A 22,168-nucleotide genomic window follows, 5' to 3' on the forward strand; every position below is an offset into this window, starting at 1 on the left:
CAGTTTGACCATCTGGGATAGACATCTTAAACCAAATACATATTGATAAGTATGCCAATAACCAATCGACGGCTTGTAATAGCTTTCTATTGATATTATACAAGCTATCCATGGTAGGTCGGATCGGTGTATGTGGTACCTTTGTATGAAAATGACAGTTCAACTGTGCCAATTTCCTACCTTAAGATTTTATCTTACACCAGTTTTTAAAATAATTAAAAAGCTATTTGATATGTTTAAAACATAGACATGTATATTTTAAAATTACTTGTACGGTTTTATTTACTTCACTTGGATTATATTGATTATCAAATATGAGTGTAAAGAGTGAAGAGATTGCATTCTATCCGTCTCCAAATACTATTATCTTCGTAGAGTTTGGTTATTCGGATGCAGATAAGAGATCGATCGACTGTCACGGTCTGTTCTCAGATTGTTTTCAATCTGGACCAGACATTGAACAAAATAATTCAATTTATCATGTTAAACAGTATATTTAATAGTGTCTTTACTCAACTCATAATGGTAAATTACGATCTAGACTAACTTAAAACTTATAACGTATGTCTAACCTAATTTCCTTATAAGGATATTTAACATAAAGTGTACAATGACACTACTTTAGTCTCTATTAAGGGGCAGACACTGTTCTTGTTTCCAGCACTTTACACTTACAAATTTAAATGTTTTTGGTTTTTTCAATATTGTCACTAGGCCAAAGTGTCAAGCCTCGACATTTACGTGATGGTGGAGGCTCTGTGGAGGCTTTATCAGTCAAATGCAATTAATAAATATATATGAATTAATGCAGTAATGTGAACTAAGCTTAAAAACATAATCGGAGTCACGAACTTAACAGGCCGAGAAATCTGTTGGTAACATTTGTATATTGTTGAATAAATTTAGCGAAGGGTGACATTGTTTAAAGTAAATATCATTATTTTTGTTTATATAGTACAGGGGGCAAACGGGCAGGAGGCTCACCTGATGTTAAGTGATACCGCCGTCCATGGATACTCTCAATGTCAGAGGGCTTGCGAGTGCGTTGCCGGCCTTTTAAGAATTGGTACGCTCTTTTCTTGAAGGACCCTAAGTCGAATTGGTTCGCAGCGGCCCCAAAGAGACGTTAGATTATGATTAGGTATAAAACAATTAAAAAGAAGAAACAACAAAAAAGTTTCCTATGAACATGAATAGATAACAGCCTATTTTAAGTTTCCCCGGTTCCTCATAGTCAAGGCTGTTGGAAAGACAGATGTCTTGAAGCTCATAACTTAATTCATAATTCAGTTCACACTCCCCAAAGTGCAAACGCGCGAAAAAACAGGGTGAGGTAGGCGAGGCGGGGGGAGATGGAGGGTGAGGTAAATTGTCCATGAGGTGAATATTTTGTTTGTAACCGCTTCAGCTACGAGGCGTTAGTCGTTCGGAAATACCCAGGATTTATAATGCATCAAGCATACGTTGAGCGATATTTGAGCGGATTATTTTTCGATATCTTATTTATTTATTTCGTAATTCTACAACTGACATAAATTATAGTACCTGGATGACCGCTGCTTTGCTCGGTATTTTATTTTTATTTTTTATAAATTGCTTCTATTTGGAAATGATATTCAAGTACTACATACTAATAAAATTGTGAAATATGAATATAATTATCGAATTAAGATAAGTATATTCATATTTAAGTTTTTATTTGACTGACATCTTTAAACGAGCAATTCTATGTTTAAGTTGATAAACACGAATGAAATGACATTTTCTAGAAATGATTCCTAGCTAGATCGATTTATCGCCCCCGAAACCCCGTATACTAAATTTCATGAAAATCGTTGGAGCCGATTCCGAGATTCCAATTATATGTATATAAGATATATACAAGAATTGCTCATTTAAAGAAATAAGATATACAAACAATTCCACTAAATTTATAGCCAAATTGAATATGTATACAAAAACATTCAGATATTTACGAAAGGAAAAAATCAATAAAAAATATTTAAAACATTCAACTAAGTAGGTAACATATAACACAACCGAATTTAGGTATTTAGTACCTAATATGTGTGCTCACCTCCTGATAGAGGCATTCGCTATAATAAGCTAACTAACTTAGTGTAAAATAAAAATACAGCCTCATCCACGCAGACCGTTTTCCTTATGAAAGTGGCCAAATCAGTTAAGAGATTTTTAGTCTAAAAGTCACAAATAAACGTTAATAAAATTGGGCCACACAGTACGTGAATAAAGCTCTTTTGTCATAAACTCTGTAATTAAAATCTTAGTGTAACTTCGCTCAATTTTTAACTCGAAGTTTTATAGTGTACTCCAGTATATTTATTAGCATATTTTACATAACAATAAATTCCGGAGCTTAAAATATGCTAACGAGTGGCAGTGCATGCCAGTTTTGCGATTTCGCGCCATTTCTGGGCGGCAAAATGTCGGACGCCTTTTGGCGGGAACGCCAATTTGCACAGACTAATAAATTATGCAGTTCTCTTCGGAAACGAGGTTTTTCGCTCTTTAAATTATATGCACAACTTTTTGTTTCTTTAATAGCCAGTTTGGAATGAATATAGATACTTATTTCTTATAAAAATAAAAATCAATCTATTAAATACATATATATTAAATTCGTACGGTATTTTCGCTAACATAACTTTTAAAATTATTTTTATTCAATAACGTATAACAATAACTAAGCCTTGCTTTAAGAGTAAAAGACTAAAAGACATTCATAAAATATTTATTCTTAATAGATCACAATCTAATTCTGGCACATACAACAACAAATAATACTTAGTTAAATCTAGGGTATACTGAGGTATTTTTCTAAATAATCACATTTCACATATCTACGTACCTACTGTATCACTGAAAATAAATTCGTAATTATTATTATACCAATGACAATGTACCGATCGTTTGGTGTCAAAAAAATGTAGTGTCTGAAAAATGTCCTTGAATATTGTCAATTTGACATTTCATATATTCCGAACAGTTTGATAGATACCTAGTCTTACTCTTGAATAAACTTGAAATAATAAAAAATTAAGCTCGTTTCAAAACAGGGTTTAAAGACATTTTAAAAATCTTTAAACATAACCAACACAGCCGGACACCGAGATCTAACATCAATTCTTATTATATTAAATATTTTAATTGTATACTCTGTAATCTACTGGCAGATTTATATTTGTACTTTGGCATCGTTATTAACCGACTAAATTCTAACACATATCATTTTAAACATAGAGGTAGTTAGCTGGGTATTCTTAATTAAAATTCATAATATCGTAAAAGGTAACAAACAAAAAGTTCCCACAACAGAATGTACCTTTGCTTAAATACAAAATATTTAAACTTTGTAAAATGAAACTTCAATCATCTGGCTCCGACCCGACGTGGTAATCTTTCAAGTCCCTCTGCAAGTCTGGAGATTCGTTCCGAATGCCCATCGCACGCGACGAGTATGTGCTTTGTGACATACTTGACAGGATTCCGTTAGAGAGTGCCTGCACAGATAAAGCCTCTTGTGACGGGCCCGCGTAGCTGTACTGTTGATAGACCGCTTGAATGCGAGCCGCATTCACGAGTGTCTGAATCTTTAATTGCGTGTCCAACGCAAGGCTGAGAGGCAATTTTCTCAACTGACTGGCTATTAGTTTTCCAAACATTTCGAACTCGTTCTCGTTCCCATTCTCAGAGTGTTGACTGAGGTCTTGCGGCTCTAAATCGCTTCGTTCGTCGTTGTTCTTCTTTTGTTTTGTTAACGGGTATATCGTTGCGAGGGAGGTGAGTGGTGTGGCTATTCCGACTGGGGGGTTGAGAAACGATGTCGTTGATGAGGGTAAGATACCGAAGGGGGACTGACTTAAACCGAACGGGGTGCCGGGACGCGGTGATGGCGTGTTCAAAACGTAAGGGGTAGACGATCGAGTAGAGTTCCTACGTTTGCGCGGGCTTTTCTTTTCTGGGGATTTTCGCTCGCTCAGATCTTGGACTGCGTCGCTGTCGTCGCTCATCGCGATTTCCAATAAGCTATTATCAACCTGTAACAGAAATATTTCGCTTCAATGTTGGCATTAACGCGCATGTGTCGTGAGTGGCAGCACTTACGGAGCTCGGAGTGACGATCGCCCTTAGGAACCTGTCGGCGTGTTCGAACCACGTGACGCTGGGCCGGTACGCATGCGCGCCAGCCTTCCGCGCCGCGCGAATTTTCTTCAACTCGACACTGTACGACGACCGTATATTCTTTATCTTATTCTTCAGCTCCTTAACAGTTACGTCCACCAGATTTAGCGCGTTGATGATCTCGACGTAGCCCTGTTCGCGTACTTTTTTGTTCTTGTAGTGCTCGGAGACGGGGTTCCAGAGATATTCACGTTTTTCGTATTCTATTATCATCTGAATGGTGAGGTCTTCGCTCCATTTCGGGTTGGCTAGGATCGCGACCATTTTACTTACATAGCACTTTTAATTTTATTGAAATGTGATGACTAGGAACACAGGGGTGCGGGCGTGTCGCATGCGCGCAGCATACTAAAAGCACGTCGATGGTCGGCTAGCGGCGCGGGGGGCTATTTCGGGAGTGGCGATACGCAGTCGCGTGCTTTGGACCGTGCTGTTTCCTCTCGTATCGGATGCTGGGGCGGAGTGAAATGGAAGATTTGTAGCGGACTCGAGTCGACGCACGCAACTGTTTGATTGACGACTTGCGAATTGAATGATTTATGTTATTCTTTACTTTATGTCACGATGAACGAATGATTAGAGAATACATTTCACTTTATTTGTAGGTCGTGTAAGTAATAAAAAAATAGTTTGTTTATAATATTGATATGTATATTTTTAACATTTGATTTTTAGTAAAACTGGTTATAAGGGTCATAAATTCTTTAGACACGATGGCCAAATGGCGCGGCCGGCCCCAAGATCTATCACACTTCAAGATGCCGCAACTACAGTTACCATAGCAACGACCTATGCGCTACCAGCACTTAAACTTTAAAGTATGTATATAATTTAAAGCGTTATTCTAAAACACAAGTTTTATTTAAAATAATATTAATTTGTTTATAATTATTCATGCGAAAAATAATAATAATAATAATTTATGGCATGAATGTGTAAGGTGGTACAATCGTGAGTTCGCATATTCTGCTACACACAATGGCGCGCAAATTTGTCTTTAAAGGAATTTTACTTATTACATTATTATTCATATGAATTGGTCAGTTCTTATATTATTTGTATTGTACATATCATATCATACATTATTAAATTTATATCAACTACAGTGTCTCACGCAAATAATCATTTATTGAATAATACATTTTTTTAAGTAATACACCAACTCGATTTTTAAAGACTGTATTCGGAAGATCTTTTGATTATTCTGGTAATTGTAAACCGTGCCATACAAAAGTTTTTTCCTAAACAGTACCAGATTGATTTGTGGCAATTTCTCCGATGTCTACTTCTTACTTTGACATAAAAATATGTATGTTTCTGTTCTTATATACAGAACTGAAATACAGTTCTTAAACCAGCAACAGTTAACCGACAAATTGAAATATTAAACCATAAAGATACGAGCCGTCACGTAGCACATTAATAACGAAACAACGAAGGGCTTTTAGTGCTTACCGCATTCGAGAATACACTACAAGTGATTTGTAACCTAGAAATTTTATTAATTTAATATTTATTACACTTTGGATTATATATAATTTTTTACCTTACGTCTACCCTACTAAGTTCTTGATGGGGTACAATTCATTAGAGCTTCGTAGGGATTTGACTGTGGTCAGGTTTTTTTTTATAATTAAAAACGAAACGGAAAGCATATACTTGATGGGAGAAATCATCAAAGTATACGTTCCGGGCAATTATTACCGCTGCCGGAAACATAACCTCTTTCCTGTGCGTTCGGCTCGCACTGTCCAGCGTCAACAAGCTCCCATTCCTCGACTACTCTCGATGCTTAATGGGTTTCTCGACTCTTCACCGGAGAGCGACCTATTTGGTGAGCGTATGGCGGTAGTGTACTCTGATTTGAGGGTATACTTGGAGGGTATTGGAGGGTACCATCTTCTGTGTTTTATGTTATTTTATAATTCATATTGTTTGCTTATATATTTTAGACTATTTTTAGCATGAGTTTGGCCATGTATATATATAGTTTGTAAGTGAATAAATAAATAAATAAATATTAGCAACTACAGATCATATACAAATAGATATTGTTTAGTTATTTTATTAATTCTGTTGATAAAAAAATTAAAACATTCATTATTTCAGGAACCCGATAAAACCCTAAGACAAAATGGCGTCGCACAAGTATGAAGTTCGTGCTTGTAAAAATTGACGTTTGTTTACGTACTTATATTTTATTATATATTTTAAGCAAACAAATATACAGTATTTATAGTAGCAAAAAGGTTAGCCGACATCTAGGTATTCAAAGGGGAAACGCTGCCAGTATCTTCGGAACTTATTTTGGTTATTTTATTATACTTTTAGCTTAAGGGTCATTGTATTACTGTTTTTTGAGATGCTATTGTTTTGATCAAGTGATTATACAAATATATATCATTCATATACATAATGTATTTGTGTCAATTAAGTAATACAATAAAATAAAAACATACCAAAGGGAAACACAAATTTATGAAAGAAATATATGTATGGCAACAATATATATTCTTAATACACATCAATTTCCTAGCTCGGAACAGTTTTATTGGAAAATACATGTGATTTTTTTTTTATTTACTTATTATTTAAACGTTCCCTGAACTACCACAAATATTTCAATCATAATTAGCCAAATCGGTCGGAGTTTGAGCGAGTCGTTTCATTTTTATATCAAAATAGTCTTCAACAAAATTCAACTGCATGGCAGCTTAGTTAGACGTATATATTTTCTAAGTATTCAAAAAACAATATTTAATTTTTGATTAATTAAAAAAAAAATTACAAGACTTTTTATTGCTCGATATTCTGAATGGGCCGATATGTAGCCCGTATTTGCCGTCGTTATTTCTCTATGAATCCTTCCTCCGTATGGGACAAGATACTTAGAAATCCGGTGATTAGGCTATCTCGCCCTTACAACCTTGTAAGGGTTACATACAATAATTAACTTACAAATATTCATGAAAATATAAATATATTTTACAACAATGTTTTAACTTAACGTTACTTTGTTTATTATACTCTTAATGAGATTTAATTTTCTATTTAGTTTTGATTATTATTTTTTTGTTTTATATTTTGTGTTTAATTTTTTCCTTATTTTGACCTGATTAATGGGTTAAATGGTTTTTTTATTAATATGGCAATAGGCTTAAATGGTTTACAACCCTAGACACAAATAGTGAACCAGGAAGGCTGATTTTCCAACCAATTATATGTGTGGGTAACACATATAAAACAAACATGAAATCTTATCTTATATTTATTTATAAATAATAATCTTATATTATCCTATTATCTTATCTTATTTTTTTTTTAAATTGAATGATAGAAATTTAATAAAAATATTCGGAGTGGATTTTACAATTATTTCCAGAGAGGTTCCGTCACAGAAAATTGGAGTTTGCAGCTACCCTCGTCCTCGGGAGCACAACATTTTTTCAAGCTCTCGATAAAGTGTAGTCACGTGGTACAGTTTTCAGGACTTTCCCTTTGATTTTCCCGTTTTTTGACGTTATCCCTTTTATTGTGAAAATGTTAATCTTGAAAAGATTTTCGGCATTGTCTACTTAATCTCTGAACTTGTAACAATAGACAATTATTACCAAGTGATTTCTCAGCTCTTTCACTATATCGGTCATATAGAAATATACTCTAATCTGTGTCCCTTAATCCATTAAGCCCCAGCGAAAACAATGCTAAAAACAGCTAATTCTGGGACCGGAGCGGTCGCATTAATCAAAATTAAAAGTTGATTACGACATATAAGGAACGCATAATGTCCAATTCAAAATCCTAACAATGGCGCGATAAAAAATCTTTTACAAGAAATATGTACATATTTATATATCTTTTTCTAATTTATAATGGGTCATTAGAACAACAACGCTCTTCACAATTTGTCAATCCTAGTACCCTTTTGAATTTGATGGTTAAGTGTCCATGCACACTCAACTCCAGAGAACTGGCGAGTGCGTTGCCGGTCTTTTAAGAATCGGTACGCTCTTTTATTATTTTTTATTTGCATTTCATACACAAATACAATCGCTATCAATCCGTAGAGATACCAACACGAAGTAAAGCCACCATCTGTTATTAATCACCCCATATACAGTGCGGAAGTGTGAAAAATAAAACCCAAGAAACATATGGGCACTGATAACGACCCCTGGGATAGCCGCAATCCAGTCTCACGGCTTCGGGCGAATTTAGTACGTAATATTATTTTATGTAAATCATAATTCCGCGGAATGAAATCATAACATAGCGCCATATTTTTTTTACTTTTTTCGTAAAATTCATATCAGGGATCAGAACTAAACCTTTGAATTAATAATACTAGTGTAGTGAATATAAGTACAAGTGCGGTATCGACACACGAACATACTGTCATAGCATTATAGAGTACTAAGACTGTTAATGAACATTAACTTAGTGTTAAGTTATTCACTAGTATTGTGGAAAATTAGGTCAACATAATATTACTTATTAGCCATAATCATTGGCTAGGTTTTAATTTTGGTTTCAAGTTTTATTATTGTGTTGGTTACAATATTTTCTTTATTTACATACGTACTAAACGTCAGCTTCTAGTTATCTAATCGGACAGTCAAAGATTTAATGCTCAATGATATTTGACAGATGGGATATTATGGTAGCTTTGTTTCTGAGCTTATTTGATTAATAGATTGTTTTTATAAAATGGCAATTCGTTGATATTCCCAATTACAAAATAAAACCAATTTCAAATAAAGAACAAAGGTCAAACAGTGGTTGACTATCAAACGCTTCCAATCGATTTATACTGAAGACTTTTAAATGTCACTGAGAGTATAAATTCAAATTTAGAATGAGTCCCAGTGCAAGTTAAAGCGGTAGTCGGCACGTTCGCCATTTTATGTCGCGTTTTTACGATGTAGCCGATAACGTTTACGAGGCGCGTTGAGTGGCGTCGGCGTCGCCGCGGCTCGCCCCGACTGATTGCATGCGAGGGGAGATAGTGATGGGTCAAATGTTATAGATTATCGATGATTATATCAATTCTAACTCTACCCTTAAATTGCTGAATATTCCACGCATAAGTAACGCTACAATACTTGGCATCAGATATCATGTATATTTGATTTTCTAACAGTAAAAGTGGTTGATACACGTTGTCGATATTTTTGGACTAAGACGGCGGGTTGCAATGTTTTCCTACCCGGTTTGAGAGAGGGTAAATCGGCACATAAACAAAAAGTTCATAGGTGCTTAGCCCGAGACCTACGGCCTCAGGGATGTAACAGCCACTAGTCCAACACTGAAGTTAATGCTAACATAATGATATGAATTAAAATTATATTTTGAAATCATATAATGAAAAAAATGAGTTTGTCTGAGTCACTTAGAGACTGAAAAATTGTAATTCGATATTAATGTGATTTAAGTATACGTATATATTTAAAGTGCTATTTTTTATTTTATTTTTATACAGAACTGGCGAATAGTTGGCCTTAATCCCACCTGATGTTAAGTGAGATACGGCCTATCGGAGGGCAGGCCTGTATGTATTTAGCCACCGCTTGAAATAACCTATTTTATGTGTATAGGAAAGATTGAAAGGGCCAACGAGTTCCACTCCGATGTTCCCACAACAAACGACGATCAAAATCGTGTTAAATTTATATCGATAGTAATAAACCACATCACTATAACGTAGTCAAGAAGGCCCCGCAGTCGAAGACATCTCCGGCCACATTCAATACGCTCCGCTGAGCTTTTTGAAATATATTCCTTTGATGTAAACATACGGCGTTTCTATTATTGGTCTAGAATCAACCTAGCGTTATAACTTTGATATAGCAAACGGGCAGGAGACTCACATGTTAAGTGATACCGCCCATGGACACTCTCAATGCCAGAGGGCTCGTGATTGCGTTGCCAGGCGCTACACAAAGCTCCACATAGTGCCCGGAAAAACTGCCTTTAAAAACACAGACACAATAGACCCTTTCGGTGCTAAATACGATACAATAATACAATAGGAGAAGCAGAGATATTCTGTATCTATACACAACACCAAGGGAAAGTGGTCATGGTCATGGACAGGTATTGAGGGATGAATATAAGGTGCTTTTGTTTTAAAATATATCTTTTATTCGTTTAAAGTAGTTGGCATGTTTTTAGGCCTTCATCGCCTTCAAGCCCCATTGAGTATCTCTCGGCGATGGTAGCTTATCGGATGAATCTCCAGCCCGTTCACCTATTATTAAAAAAAATACTTTACCGGAGTCGGCGCATCTATTTAGTATATTAAATTGATTCCATGGGCAACCAAATGTATGGCTCAAAGTTTAATGTTTGCAACATAATAAACTCCCTTTGTTTACTATCAACACTATGATTATTTTGGCTTGAACGACACAAAACAGCAGTAAAACTGCTTTTTCTCCATTAGGCAGTTGAGTTACGGCCTTCACATGTGGTCAGAGTACTAGTAATAAAAAGTATAAGCCTGCGTCTATAGTAGAACACTTATATGGTACAGCCGGACATTTTTATATTGTGGAAATAGATTTAGCCTGTTACGCAGGTAATGTATATTTACTCTAAAGGATTTTTGTTGCGTCTTAAAACTGTACGTATTAGAAGAATGCACACAGGCATATTATGGGTAGGTTTTAGTTTGGTATCTGTTTTATGATCATTTGTTAATCTAATAGGCAAGTCTACTTTTGGGTTTAAGGCCACATTTCCTCACGATGCTTTCCTTCACCGTTCGAGCGGATATTAAATGCGCACATAGATATAAGTCCATTGGTACTCAGCCGTAGATCGAACCTACAACCTCAAGGATTAAGCCACTAGGCCAAAACTGCTCAAGCAATGTAATAATGAATGGAAATCCCAATCAGAACCATTCATATAAACCGATTGATATTCACAATAAAAAAGGGTTCCTTTGATTTTTGACAGTTAATAAATCCACCCCATACCCCAGGTATCATTAACCTTTCGTAGCTCGTTAAGTATCCATTCTTTCTGAGAAGGTCTAAGGAGCGAGGGGTCACAGTCTTAACGACGGAAGTCTGTAAGCACGAGTAACTGAGCGCTGTGCAGTGATGTAACTTGGAATTCTTTTTAATAGGAGAGAAAATGCAAGAAACATTTTAATAGATTACAACACGTTAAATACACCTTTGGGTTTTTTGTAGTCGAATTTGGGTTTGGTCATAATTAGTTAAGTTATTTTGACAAGACTATATAAAAAAGGGTTTAGAATTAATCTGATAATAATAAGTAAGAAGGATTTACAATATTTTGTAAAATAAGTTAACCTTATAATTATAAATCACGTTTTAATAAATAATATTTTGTTAATAATAATTTAAAAAATGTATAAATAGAAAACCAAATTTTAAAAAGATTGGTCCCTGGGATACCTTAATTTTTTGCTGAACTGCGATACGTATTCCTTAGCTTTGAAATCATTACTATCTTTTAAAACTTAAATATATTTAAAACTGAACTGTTATAAATCAACTGTTCTATATTCTAATTCAAAGAGATCCAAGCGTACCTACTTGGTACTTAAAGGCCTAAATATCGATGTAAAACGCTCACAAAGAAATATCTCAGAGATTATTCACATCACTAGCGTTATATGCCGCCGTTTCGTGACGAGCGGGGAATGCTCGTAATGAGTGGCAGAGCTTTGAAATTTTCTTGTACGCTTGATTTATAGCGTGTTTTCTTCACTGGAAACGACGTTTCATTAATGACGTGTGGACAGATTGGTTCATGTATTTCTTAATATTATACTAAACGTCAAAACGGAGAAGATTTCTATGTATCTCCTGCCTAATAAGTTAAAGATAAAATAGTAGGTACACGAAAACAGAGTGGGTTATTGCACAATTTGTAAAATTTCCTTTTATTAAATTAGGTTAATTTTAAATTCGACCATTTAAAATTCATTGATGGTGGATTAAGGTTGAGTCACCACATCGAATGTATAAATCAAGACACAACCAACATATGGCCTCCAACTAAGTGATACTAACATAAATACTTATGCTTTAGCGACAACAGAAAAAGATCCTAAGTGCAATTGCAACAAAAAACAATCAAAGGAGACTGACAGCTAAATACAAAGAGCGATTAATCTTTCACCCAACCGCCCTGCCCTCTAGCATCGAGAGTGTCCATGGGCGGCAGTATCACTTAACATCAGGTGAGCCTCCTGCCGGTTTACCCCCTGTTCTATAAAAAAAGCTCACCATAGGACAGAATGAGAGACGAGTAAAACGTGTTAAATTGTGCAGAGACAATTTATTAAATGAGACGTAGCAAATAAGAACAAAATAAAGAATATATATTTAAAGTTTATTTATATATATTAAAAAAATAACATTTTAATATTTTAATTACCTATTTGGTTAAAAATCGGAAAACGGAACTTTCCAGTTTAAAGATTCAATACAATCGATATGAGTCTTAAACGAGCACATCACTACCGTATCCGTGACATGACGACATCGTATTTCATGCGGCCCACTGCCACTCGAAATACACCACTAATGAGCGGGACTACCGCTAACAAACTATCGAAATATAACTCGTAAATAAATGCCAAAATGTTTACTAAATAATGTATGAATTATTTAAATATTTTATTATCATTTTGCTCGACAAAGTATTCACAGAGACTAAAAAAATCAAATACATATAGATAATAATATATAAGATTTCTTATAGTTCTAGGTTAAGATTTGTCCACTGTCTAAACTCTAGCTCAGACTTGTAAATTGTCAACGTCAACTATATTACAGTACAATGATTAATCTTAGCTAAAGTTTATAACTAAAACTACGTTCCAAATTTAAATAATCTCTACTTATAAAATAATTCCTTGATAAAAACAGACGCGTTCGTTCCACGTATAAGGTCTCGTGCTATACATAATACAACGTATACTCGTGGCGGGCGGTAGCGTCGGATGTATAAAGTGGCGCGCCGGTGGCCGACATGACATAGCTATAACTCGCGGTGCCATGACAAACAGCCGCCGCCGACTGGCGTGGAGACGACTTGTTCTTGTTTTGTTTGAAATTACAGACTAGTGTTGAGTGTATTCCGTAAAAACTATTATCTTTGCTCAATATATTTACTGATAGTTAGGAATCAAAATGAATATTATTCTAGAGAAGAATCACTTTATTATTATTTAAAAGTAATAGTACGTTTAGATTTATCTACGACTAAGCTCGTACTGTTAAAAAACAACAAAATGTGTATCGCAGTCGTGCAAAACATAAGCTACAAATAACGCTTCAACATTCCCTAATCCTGGATCACAAACACCACTTTAAAAAATAAAATATAAACTCGACTCCACGCCTCCATTAGTCCACACCCGACACCGGGGGCGACGTCGGTAAAGCGCGATACGGGCTCGCCTCGGGCGGCGCGAACCAATTACCCGCGCATTTTACCTCCACCCCACCCCGTACCACGATATCTCGACATCGCTGCGATCCTGGTACTCTACCGCCTGGCGAACGCCCGCAATGCGATGCGGTTGGCTTTTGTCGGTCCCATCTGTTTGGGAATGGTTTCTTGTACTCGGGTTTAATAATAAAGTAACAAGTAGTGATGTTTTCCGCAATGATCCGTTGGAAATTCAAGTTTTTCATTCGTTCATTTCATTTCGTTTTAAATAATCATGGGAAATAATTTTATTGATATCGGTATAAAAAATTTACTGTTATCGCTAATATAGTTTTGTGCCCCATTTATTTGTAACGTAATCATTTAATTCCATCCTGAGAAAAAAACAAACCACAACAAACAGCAAGTTCTCAAGTACTCGATTACATGTTTGGTTTGAATCAAAGACAACAAAACCTGTATAAACTATAGAGTTTAGTATAGTTATAGTCTGTATTTTCTCGACATTGTGATGTCTTCTCGGCCGCCGCTCCCCGCGCCGTGCCATCCGTTCGCGCCATAATTTACGGCGGGCCGCGACCGCTCGTCGGCCCGGGCCGGATTTATAGCGCCATTTTTACATTGCCCGCACATAGGGTTATCAACTTTTTCTAACAGTTTGGTAGGTTGCCTTTCGCCAAATATGTCAAGCCTGACTTAACTACTCCAGGGTGACATTGTATTAATTTGCAAACGCGCTGTGAGTGAGTATGACTGCTAGAAAAGATATGACGTGATTTTGTTAAAACAATTCAGTGTATACTTTAAGACGTTTTAATTAAATCATTTAGTGACACGGCGCAAACACAATTTAACAAATTTTGTTTCGTTTAACACACGTATAAAACTAATGACTAAACGTAATTTTTTAACAAAACGACCAAATTAAAGACGTATTTATTAGAATGGATTATCGGAGACGAAGACAAAGAGGATAGAAATAAAAAGACTGGAAGTCCTGCCGCTTCTTTGATTTTCTCGTTTCACAGAATAAGCGAAGCGAATTACGCTTTGTGAACTATAATCCATACTAAATTCTCAGAATCTGTTTGTGAAAACTACGTAAAGATTTAGTATTTACTGATAAGTGTGGCGACAGGCTAGAGATATAAATTTAAGAATTTTTATTACTGGGACAGTTTCAATCACTTTTAGGTAAATGAGTATGTAAACACAAGTAAGTTTTAGGTGTGTTTAATATAAAATACAAACAGCGGTACCTACTCAGAATCTTAAATTATCTTTAACGGTGGATTAATTAGTTAAGATATTTATGGTAAATTTGGAAAATAAAATATAATTGTTTTTTTAATATAACAAGAATCCCACAAAGTTCTATACGCCCAAAAAAAATTAATCCATTTCTTATAGTAGTTTTAGTAACAATTAGTCTTATTTTTTTTGTTTACTATATACTTTTCTCGTGTTTAAAGGAAACCTTTTTTTTATAGAACAGGGGGCAAATAAAAAATAAAGTTTATTAAAAACCTTCCAAGATTTTATAACTTACGATGTTAATTCCTACTAACATTATTTTTTCTACAATTATTATTATTAGATTTGTTGCGTCTGAGGCGCAAACTCACTGTTGTGGTCTTTGGCAGAATGACCAGCGCTTTGGAACACGTCTGCTCCACAGCATAATACCGAGCCAGGGCCATTACCCTTACACACTTAAAATGTGTATTAACTACAAGCCCATGGAAAAATTTACCTGTGAAATGAACTAACGTGAAGAACGCTAATAAAGCTATTACTATATCAGAACGTAACTGAGCACTATGCCGTCATTTCTAATCGTTACTGGTGAGTACGTGGAATTTTTTAATTTTTTAATTATTATTTATTTTTGTCTTTCATAAGTAATAAATGTTATGTCTGTTTGTCTGTTTTATTTTAAGAACTTTCTTTTGTTTTCTAATTCATTTTGTATACCAACGTGGGCACGGCAAATCGACCAAAAAAGCGGTAAAATCTTTTTTTCGAAGCAGTTCAGATTTTCAACCACCTAAAACTTCGACGTGGATAAAATAAAATCCCACTTTATTATAAGCCCCGACTTCAGATATCAGTTTCATGAAATCATTGATGCATCCCGTTTATCAATGTCAGCTGTAAGGTCAGCGTGGACCATGAGGTCAGCCCTATACCGACTAAAAAAGAGGTTTTTTAATGTAACAAATGACAAACTAAGAGGCTTACCAGATATTGACGCTCAAAGAACCCTTGTCGAATTGTTCCACATACTTGTGGTGCTTGACAGAAACAGACGGACGTTAAGGTGATACGAATGTATTCGTATTCTGCCTCGACTCCGCTGACCACACAACATGTAAATGGGGTTGCAGATGCAGGGACACCCCACATCTACGCAATGCCAAGGATCAAGCCGCGTGGGTAGATTTTAAGCTCTTGGTTCTGTTACTTTACCTGATAGAAGTAGACAGTTTGGGTTGAAAAAAATATTTTTACTGCAATTCTCAAGGCAACCCGAATTATGTCGGATTACAGCCAACGCTGGATTAGCAGACGCCATTTTTAATTAGCCCAATCTTAATCCGTCAATATCGCCGGGCTTTTTATTAAATTTGTTAATGTTCATGAATTTCATTTAAATGTATGTTCATTTAATTTCAAAAGATTTTAGCATTTCTATAAAGGTATTTTGAATGAAGTCTGCGCTCCATGAAGAAATAAATCGCTGGTGAGATGTTCATTTGTTTTTTGACAATTTGTCCTATGCTCTATGTTTATAGAGTGCATTTTTTGTCTATAAATTTACAAAAATCTTTAATTACCAAGGATATACATAGTTGGTAGGTTTAAAATCTTTAAACAAAAACTCAAAATAACTTTGTTTGATATAGGTAAACAAGTACACGTATGAACGTCAACAGAAAAGATGTTAAAATTATTCAAAATTTACATGAGGTAGAGCGGATAAAAAGAACTGGCAAGAAATCCGCCACTCCGGCTGTGTCACCATCAGATGAGCCTCTTCCCTGTTTGCCTCTATACATAAATGTACTTTCCATTGTAGAATTATCGATGTGTGTAATTTTATCGTATTTGTAGCAACTATGGGAATTAGTAAAATAACCTTATATAATATATATATGTTATATATATATATTATCTGTAATCCCTGTTTTTCAGGTTAAACATCTATAAACAAATTACCAACCAATTTGACTACGACTTTGGTTTGGTGATGCGTTATAATTTAATTGACGTTATTGACGACTTCTTGGCATGTTTTCTAAACAATTATCGATCAATTCGATCGGAAATTTCGGTATTTTAGTGACGAGGCTCTAAATTTATTTAAAAACAAACTAGTGGATGTAAAACCTTTTTAGGTCTGGGCTTCAGATTTCTGTATCATCATCAATATCAATCTAATAGGCAGGAAGCTTCTAGTGCCTGACACACGCTGTCTACGTTTTGAGTCTGAGGCAACACTCCTTACTTTTCTTCACCGTTTGAGGGAATGTTAAATGCGCACATAGAAAGACCATTGATGCACAACCGGGATTCGAAGCTACGACCTTCATGAGAGACGCACGCTAAAGCCACTAGGCCAACAAGAACGGACGAGAGAACTATCAATGCTCTTGATTCTTTGAAATTCGAATGATGGAACACATAACACTAGAAAAACAGCGGGACCCATCAAGTGTATTACCAAACTTTGTTATGGTTATGACTTATTATAACTTCTTCATCTGTAAATAAATAAATATAAATAACGTAAGAAAACATTTATTATATTATAATTGTGTTTTAATTACCTGAATTTCAGTTAAAATCTAATTCATTGACTTGTCTCTCAGCAAAAATGCTGTGACGGCCGCAAAGCAGGCAGGAAAATAATAACTCAAATTTAAGAGCCTTCCATCTTCGATTTTTTCCCTTTGGAGTAGATCGGCCGTAGGGTTCCCGTGCACAGGCGATAATTAATCATTTAAGTTGGCACCTAGTTAGCACTGGCGATACCAGAGCTGATGTTTTCCTCGCTTAACTAATAAGTAACGCAATAGAGTGAGAAAATGCTGCTAATGTCTGATTTAATTTTCTTTTTTTATTTTGAATTACTTTTATTATTACTATATAAGTTAAGATTGTAAATAATATATATTTGATTGTTATGAATTTTTATATTATTATTTAATAATAAAAACTTTTACAAAGAAAGTGGCACATTTAGTAACATAAAATTTAAAAAAAATTCACACCTTCAGTCCTGAGGCATGCAAATGTCATATTAATTATCATAATGTCAAATTATGTAATTATCAAAATGTATGGTCTAAATACGTTCGTTATTAAAATTTACGAATTAAACGCATTAAAGATATTCTTATCTTCAGTAAGTATTCACTAACATTCAGTAGCAAAAGTCTGTAAACAGTTTTCGAGTTTTGCAAACATTTAACTCGGTAGGTACCTATATATAATATATAAGTCGGGAAATATGAGAAAAACCATAAAGACGAACAAAATACACGATGAAATTAGCATACCTTTTCAAAATTCAGACCGCCCTTTCCCTGTGTTTGTCAGGTAAAAATACGTTCATTTTTAAACGGGCGTGACTCGAACCACTGATTAATCGTACCTGTCTCTAATGACAGTGCAGGTGACAACCCTATGTTTAACGTTTTATCGATATATGTATGTGGCAAACCTATGTACTGCCACAGAATATACAAACGTTTACAAATTAATGTCTTTTTTCTTTAACGACTAAGAATGTCTAAAAAGTCTAGTTGAAAAGGACAATCAAATAAACTGAGTAGAGTATCTAGATGTTAATAAAATAACTAGAAAAAAGCTATTTGTTAAATTGGTTTTTTTCTAGTTATTTCTAGAATATTTATTTCACTTAGCAAATAGGATTTGAGCGCATTTCTCTTACCGATTCAGATTCGATTAAAAAATCCCGATCACAGATCGGTCCAATCGAATTAAACTATCGATACGCTCGCAATGTACTAGGAGAGTAGAACGTAAGGGGCGGTCACTTCAAACGTCAAATCGATCGCTTATCGTGGTCGCTGCGGTCACCGCTTGGACGCTTGCTGATTGTTCCCACATTTTTCAAATGCTATGAGAATTCAATAGCCATAGATTTATGTCAACCTATTACACATTAATAACAGTCTGCCCCGTGGATCAAATGTTTGAGGGGCAAGCCCCATTTTAGTGGCCGAGGGAACCTTCTTAGATTCTAGGGTTAAAACATGTTTTAAGGTAAAAAATGATTACACTTTATTTTTAGCCTTCCTTTAATTCGTATGCCCCGATACTGATAAATACATATTTGTTTATTTGTTTGTGAAACTTGAATTATTAGGAAATTGTGAACGAATCAGTAATTAAGTTTTTAAAAAGAAAAACTTAAATTCAAATCCCAATAATGGAAATAAATTTCCGAATTGTCCCCCAGACCCCTGGGGCGTGGACCCCACGTTGTTAAAAACTGCTCTAGATAAAGTTAGCGTTAGGACCCGTTTATACACTATCCCATGGATTAGTATACATAACCTTTGATACACATTAGAAAGAAACCTGGGCGTAGAGTCGCTGACTTAGGGTTCATTTCAAATATTCTATATCTATCTTTATATTCTAGCATTTTTGTTGCGTGTTAAATAACAGAGTGCGTAAATAACCAATGCCCAAAAAAAATAGGTTTGTCAAAGAGTTTAGAGTTCACTAAATAAAAACAAAAGAGATTACGCTAAGAGAGGCTTACTATTACATTAGGAAAAGGACAAGGATAGAGAATACAAAGAGTATTCCAAAAGATAAGGGAGGCACCTTGCGAAGAGCTAAGTGGACTAGATTAGTCGGTACCCAAAAATTTGAAAATGGAAAAAGGCAACAGACAATAGATGGGAAGGTAAATTAAACTGGTTGAAGGTTTGGCCACGAATGGGACTAAAAAAGGCAAAAGATGCTTTGCTTTCGTCGCGAAACGGATACTAGATTTTTTTTTAATTCATTGTGTGTAAAAGGAACTTGTCCGAATCAAATTAATAACTTTTAATATTGAATTGCCTCTATTGGACTTCCGTATGTCCCGTTATACGTTTTAGACGCATGTACGTTAATTATCTAATCTGAATTACCAAACACCAAGGAGGTATTAAATCAAATTCAAAGATTTTTAATCAATGTCATTAAAATAGGAAAATGTATGCGAAATGAATGTTTTAAAAGACCTTATCGAGTTAGTAGTTTGTTTTCTTATCGTGAACTCGTAAAATCGGAAAAAATTAAATCGAATACATGAACAAAGCAAATAAACTTTCATGACAATTTTAAAGTCAAAATCTTTTTATTTTTATTAATACCATACCTAAATTAAATAAATAAGCGGCGCTACCACCTTTTTAGGTCTGGGCCTCAGATTTCGGAATCTGTTTCATGATCATTAATCAATGTAATAGGCAAGTAGGTGATCAGCCTCCTTTGACACAAGTCGTCGACTTTTTGTGTCTTAAGCCGGCCTCACGATGTTTTCCTTCACCATTCGAGCGAATGTCCATAGCCAGGGACCTCATCAAAACTGGTCCATGCCTAGGAAAGTAAAACTACAGCTACCCTGCAAGTGGCAGACGTGTTGTTTTCACTTGGTTTCGAAGGTAGGAGGACCTCTGAAGTCTTACAGTAAAATTCAGTAATATCGGTTGGCAGTTATACAAATTCGAATTTCGAAAGCTTACTTATATTTTTACGGAAATAATATCATATCTGTGAAGTATTTGAAAATATCATACGTCTTGCATCACAAACAAGTGCTAATGACACCGCAAGCATTTCACCTGTTCATCTTTGATCACGTTTTGCAGATTTTAATGTACGGGATTATAAACCTAAGCTATATTGAAATAAACACCATTATTCTGTAAACTTATTTGTCATATGACAAGAACGCCATTGGAGATTATCTTAGATGGTTATGTATTCTTGGTAGTTCGATCTAGATCTGAGAAAGGGTAAGGTCAAGAAAAAAAATCATTGCCAACAAACAAATAAGCTGATTAAGCAAAAATCGGTTTAAGTCTTTCCTAAATAATAAATGTTTTTTTTTTTAATTTATAAATGACGTCATTACCAAATAAATGATTACTTGTTCATACGTAAGTTGTAAGTAAACTGTATTTTTTATTTTAGTATTTAAGTTATTTTTAAGTTTCAGATTAAATATTATTTTTATATCCTTACAACTTAGCGTAATATTTTTTGTAGGTAGCTCATAGTTATATTAATTAACATTTTAAGCACTCACCTTTAATGGTGGAGTTGGGATGTAAAGTGGCGGATCATTTTGGGAGCCACTGTATACTTCCTGTCCTTCTGTGCCCCTAGTACACCCTTCAGCATCAGCAACGCTGTATCTGCATACAATGCTGTCGGCGGGCTTCGCATCATATCCGGGAGGCTTCCCAACATGAAACCCCTTCGCTTTTACCCAAAACCGGAACTTGGAACTATCAGAACTGTTGCACTCCTCTCCGCGGAGAGTTCTAAGAATCCTGGCGTATTTTTTTAAAGTGATTGTTTTTGTTTTGGCCAAGTCACCATAAGTTTGAATGACCCAAGGTTGATAAGTCGAAAACAAATCAAGTTTCGGATCGCCCGTCTGTATCTTGGGCCTTTTATTGTTGTTTTGCTCGTTTTTCTTATCGTTTTTCGAGCTACTGGGTGTAGATTTGCGTTTAGATGGTTTTTTGGGTGTTTTTTCTGGTATGGCTTCTTGGGTTAATTTTTTACGCAGTCCACGGTCCTTTATCATGGCCGCAGCCATTTTGATAGTGTCACTACACTGCTTCACAGTATAAACATTGCACTTGACTGCAGAGCAAAACGATGTTTTTTACTTTTTGTTTACAAGAATTTAATTAGACTCGTGTCCCTGCGGCTTTCTTAGAATTGTTTCGGTGAAGTTGGGGACGGCCAAAGTTTAGGACAACTTTGTGAACGAGAACTTTTCGCTGGGAAGTTCTTATCAATCTACCGGGGACGGTTGGCAAACTTCGCGATGATGAAGCCGTTTGAGCGTTGACAGACAACCACAAATACTGACGTTACAATTCACACTTTATATTAAAATTCTCATCTTAATTGTCCCGCAATAAAAAAGTTTTTTGATCTCAAAGATTTAAAAAAAAAGTATCAAGAATAAATAATCGGCGATCGTCAAATTCGAAATTCGAACGAGCGAGCGATCCACCCCCTCCTACACGACCGCTGGCGTAGCGCGCACGCGGTAAACTGAATACTGGGTACTTTATTCTCTATGTATTGTAGCTGGCGTCTGATGTCTCTGCCTCTTTGGGATGGGCCCGCGGCACGTGCGGAGCAGTGTTAATTGCCCGCAAAACAATCGGTCGGTTCTCGCGCCCGGTAATATTATGTGAACGATAACGATGTCTATAAATTAGTCAAGAACTTAGGTCCGATGGGAATTATCAAACATTGT

The 22,168-nt window shown here is 35.3% G+C and overlaps 2 protein-coding genes across 5 annotated transcripts in view; both read right to left on the bottom strand.

Moving 5' to 3' along the window:
- Positions 1-21,941, bottom strand: part of LOC110996789 (nucleolar protein 4) — a 105,099-nt gene extending 83,158 nt beyond the window's left edge. For all 4 annotated transcript variants that reach the window (XM_045628413.1, XM_045628412.1, XM_022264624.2 and 1 more), the window contains exon 1: positions 20,975-21,941. In XM_045628413.1, the coding sequence (XP_045484369.1) occupies positions 20,975-21,493 (519 nt within the window). In that variant the 5' untranslated portion in view covers positions 21,494-21,941. The remainder of the gene's footprint in view (positions 1-20,974) is intronic.
- Positions 2,737-4,719, bottom strand: LOC110996790. Its single transcript, XM_022264627.2, has 2 exons — positions 4,126-4,719; positions 2,737-4,058 (listed from the first exon to the last, which is right to left on the bottom strand). Exons 1-2 carry the CDS (start codon positions 4,465-4,467, stop codon positions 3,387-3,389), a joined length of 1,014 nt encoding a protein of 337 aa, XP_022120319.1. The 5' UTR covers positions 4,468-4,719; the 3' UTR covers positions 2,737-3,386.
- Positions 21,942-22,168: the final 227 nt, after the last annotated feature.

The sequence above is a fragment of the Pieris rapae genome, chromosome 5 (genome assembly GCF_905147795.1).
Source record: "Pieris rapae chromosome 5, ilPieRapa1.1, whole genome shotgun sequence".
Taxonomy (NCBI): domain Eukaryota; kingdom Metazoa; phylum Arthropoda; class Insecta; order Lepidoptera; family Pieridae; genus Pieris; species Pieris rapae.

Coding starts and splice junctions, on each gene's coding strand:
- LOC110996790 (XM_022264627.2), bottom strand. CDS start 4,467: ATGGTCGCGATCCTAGCCAACCCGAAATGGAGCGAAGACCTCACCATT. Junction 4,059..4,125: donor CGATCGTCACTCCGAGCTCC/GTAAGTGCTGCC, acceptor TTTCTGTTACAG/GTTGATAATAGCTTATTGGA.